General features: G+C 45.1%; 1 protein-coding gene across 1 annotated transcript; it reads right to left on the reverse strand.

Annotated features, from left to right (window-relative positions):
- Nucleotides 1-1582: 1582 nt before the first annotated feature.
- On the reverse strand, nucleotides 1583-3379 carry LOC141147611 (E3 ubiquitin-protein ligase TRIM39-like). The gene has a single exon (XM_073634842.1). The coding sequence runs from the start codon at nucleotides 3244-3246 to the stop codon at nucleotides 1702-1704; it is 1545 nt and encodes a 514-aa protein (XP_073490943.1). The 5' UTR covers nucleotides 3247-3379; the 3' UTR covers nucleotides 1583-1701.
- Nucleotides 3380-3612: the final 233 nt, after the last annotated feature.

A 3612-nucleotide genomic window follows, 5' to 3' on the forward strand; every position in this document is an offset into this window, starting at 1 on the left:
ATTTCGCCTAATACCTGGTTTCCCCGAAAATAAGACCTAGCGTGATTGTCGGTGATGGCTGCAATATAAGCCCTACCCCCCCAAATAAGCCCTAGTTAAAGTCCTTGTAGGTCTTATTTTCAGGGTAGGGCTTATTTTCGGGGAAACAGGGTAGGGCTTATTTGGGGGGGTAGGGCTTATATTGCAGCCATCACCGACAATCACGCTAGGTCTTATTTTCGGGGAAACAGGGTAGAGATTGTGATGAAACCACTCCACCCCTCCACCTCATCCAATCAGAAAACACCTTCTATTAATGGAAAAAAATACACAGCATTCTCTGAATGGCAGCAGTCCAGAGCAAGCAACCCTTTGTAGTCACTATGCTGCAGTACAGCTGCTCGGCACAGGACCTGGAAGACCACTACTATCCATACCTCCTAACATTTTGAGCTGTCCCAATGAAGGACACCTACTAGCAAACGTATATAGGCATAGGGCACGCCCCCTGCCACACCCCCTTAAAGGAGACTTAACTGAAAAAAAAAAAGGTTAAATAAATCCTCAAGGGCTTTTTTTTAACCACTACTATTACTTTATATTGGCTTTTAAAATTGACAAATGCAGCAATTTAGAATTTGGATGAAAGGTTTAGCACGGGGAAACACTTTTTGAAAGATAAAACGTACATTTTATATACAACTATATAGATCAGACCAAAATTAGGGAGAAAATGAGGAGGAAAGAGGGACAGAGGGACATTGCTCCAAATCAGGGACAGTTGGGAGCTATGACTATCACTGTAGTAGCAGCGACCACTACAGTGATTTGCAGCTTCCACAGGGATCGGTCAGATATGAGATTGCATTCTTACATTGTCCCAAGCTGGCCCAATGTACACATGCAAGAAAAATACCCAAACTTCAGCTTGCATTGAAAATGCTTGGTTATGACTCTGAAAGGAAAACTTGGAGGGTTGAGATGGTAATACAACATAAGAAATATGGAACAGCAAGCTTGTAAACAATGTGAAAGTCTTTACCAATTGCAGTGGCTGTCCGAGATTCGATCTTAGGATCTGTGCAGACCTTTGTGAGGGACAGCAAGCCTACTACAGGTGCAGAGGGGGGGGGATGAGAACTCTGGGAATCCTATTTAGTAATTTGATTTTTTTTTTTTAGCAAATTTTAGAATAACATTACTGACTACCAATTGAAAACACACAGGTCAGGTAATAAGACCAAATCACAAAACAAATTATGTAGCGATTCCAATTTAATCATAATTAACTGATAAGTTCACTATAAACAAAAGTGAAGTTTTCCTTTAAATGACACAAGAACACAAAACACTGTTTGATTGAATGACCGGTTAGTAACGCATGGCGTGCCGTCTCTCAGCATAGCCTGGTGTACTGGTAAGGGGTCAGTCTATGGTGTTTCAGCATGCCACGTGTTTACTTTATATCTAGAACCTGCTGCTGTCTTCTCTAGGCAGCATCTAAAATCTAACACGCACTAAACAAACTTTGAGCCAAAGCTGTTAAAGCCCAACTCTGGGCAACTTAAAACAAATGGGGCCCCATTTGTTTTAAGTTGGCTGCAATACTCACCTTATCTTCGGGACTGTCCCCCGCAGAGATTCTCTTTCGCCAGTAGGCATCCACAGACTTCCTGGGTGAATGAAACCCTTTCAAAGTATTACCTAAAGAATGTTTTTGTTCTAATTCCTGATTCTCACCCAGCCGTCCTTCCATACCAACAATACGGCATGGAGGGGTTCGGTGAAGGTGGCGGTGAAGGTGTGGAGGTGTCTGATGGGATCACACAACTGGTAGAAGGACAGACGGCCCTTCTCATAATCCAGATATATTCCTACTTTCTGTAGAGGAGAATCCACATCTAACTTGACTTCTTTTGCATTATGAGACACCAAATAATCTTTCTGGCACAAGCGTAAACACCAAGATTTGTTATTTTGTCCAATTCCGGATGAATCCCCTTTCCGTTCGATGGTTGGATAGGCCACACCAACCCTCCAGTTCCCAAGTTCACTGGTCTCCAGCGCCCAGTAATGTTTCCCCGAGCTGAAGTTCTGAAAGCTCAGCACTTGGCAATAGTTTTTGAACCTTCGCGGAGTTTTGGCCCACAGGGATGTCTTTGACCATGTAGCACTTTTCAGGTCCCCCGAAATGGCTACGTCCACTGCCGCAGTGTTTGCATCCAACATTATATCCTGAACGCTGAACCCTCTTTTTATATTGGTCACAATATCAGACAAGGCTGAGCTTAAAGTCAAGGAGATGGACACTTCATCCAGGTCATCTATGACCTGGACCTTTTTATCATTCCCTTCATCATAATCGGCCCGGCTGAATTCCCGCCCTTGTAGTACAGTAAGTGGATCGGTCATCTTGCACAGTTCCTCAATGTAGGACATCTTCCTTAACAGATCGTCTTTCTTTATTTCCAGCTGCTGAATGAGATCTGAGACCGAGAGTGAAACTTTATCTTTCTGTCGGGAGATGTCGGTCAGGGTCCGCTCCTCTAAAGTCTTGAGTTGCTCCCGTAGGTCTATAAACAGGGCAGTGACTTGGGCCGTGACCGAAGATGCTCTTTCCTGCACCTCTGTTCTGTGCTCTTGAAGGTTATGGACGCTTTTCTCGGTCTCGTCTTTCTTTGATGTCAATTTCTCCATAACTTTTCTTAGCCGGTCTTTCTTCTTCTCCGAGGCTTCCTTCAGAAGCTCCACATGGTGTGCTCGATGGTCTCCAAAAACACAACAAGAAACACAGATACATTTAGCGTCCTTGCAACAGTAATACTTCAGGATCTCCTTGTGAGTTGGGCATTTTCGGCTTTCAGTGGAACTGGTGGGTTCCGTCAAGACATGATCTGTGGATTTGCTGTGCACGCTTAGGTGAACGTCACACAAGGAAGCCTCACACATCAGACAAGTTTTTACAGCCAGGACAGAAGCGTGGACGCAGTAGGTGCAATAGATGCCAATTTTCTTCTGCTTGGGTTGGGTCAATTGAAAGTGCTCCACTATGTTGCAAAGCTTCATGTTGCGTTGCAAGGCAGGGCGCTTTGGGTACTCGGCCCTGCATTCTGGACAGGTGTAGGCTTTGGACCCCTCTTGAGAATCCAGCACGGACCTGATACAGCCCTGGCAGAAGCTGTGCCCACACCGCAGGGTTACGGGCTCCGTGTAAAATTGGAGGCAGATGGAGCAGTTGAGTTCATCTTTAAGGTCTGCAGTCGCCATTGTGGCAGGTGAGGGAGAGGCAGAAGGTGTGGAGTACAGGACTCTGAATTCGGGATCTTAGCTGGTCACGGACATGTAGTGTTCATGCTGCAGCGTCCTGGGTATATCAGCTGTTCAGTCCAGTCACTGCAGTGAGCTCACTCTTGTAATGTTGCCTGAGAATCTAAGGTGTCAGCTCTGACCTAGCCTGCTGGCTGCACTCTACACAAGGTGGGTGAGGCCAAGTTTAAAGGGCAACACCGATAAAAATACAAATGATCCAGTTATTTGGGTCACTGCTTGCCTGCATACATTTTCTCAGCCTGATGTAAAATCATGGTGGCATGCAGGGGATGATGGGAAATTATTTAAAGTGAAGAAAGCTTA

This window comes from Aquarana catesbeiana, linkage group LG06, assembly GCF_042186555.1.
Source record: "Aquarana catesbeiana isolate 2022-GZ linkage group LG06, ASM4218655v1, whole genome shotgun sequence".
Classification (NCBI taxonomy): Eukaryota; Metazoa; Chordata; class Amphibia; order Anura; family Ranidae; genus Aquarana; species Aquarana catesbeiana.

Coding starts and splice junctions, on each gene's coding strand:
- LOC141147611 (XM_073634842.1), bottom strand. CDS start 3,246: ATGGCGACTGCAGACCTTAAAGATGAACTCAACTGCTCCATCTGCCTC.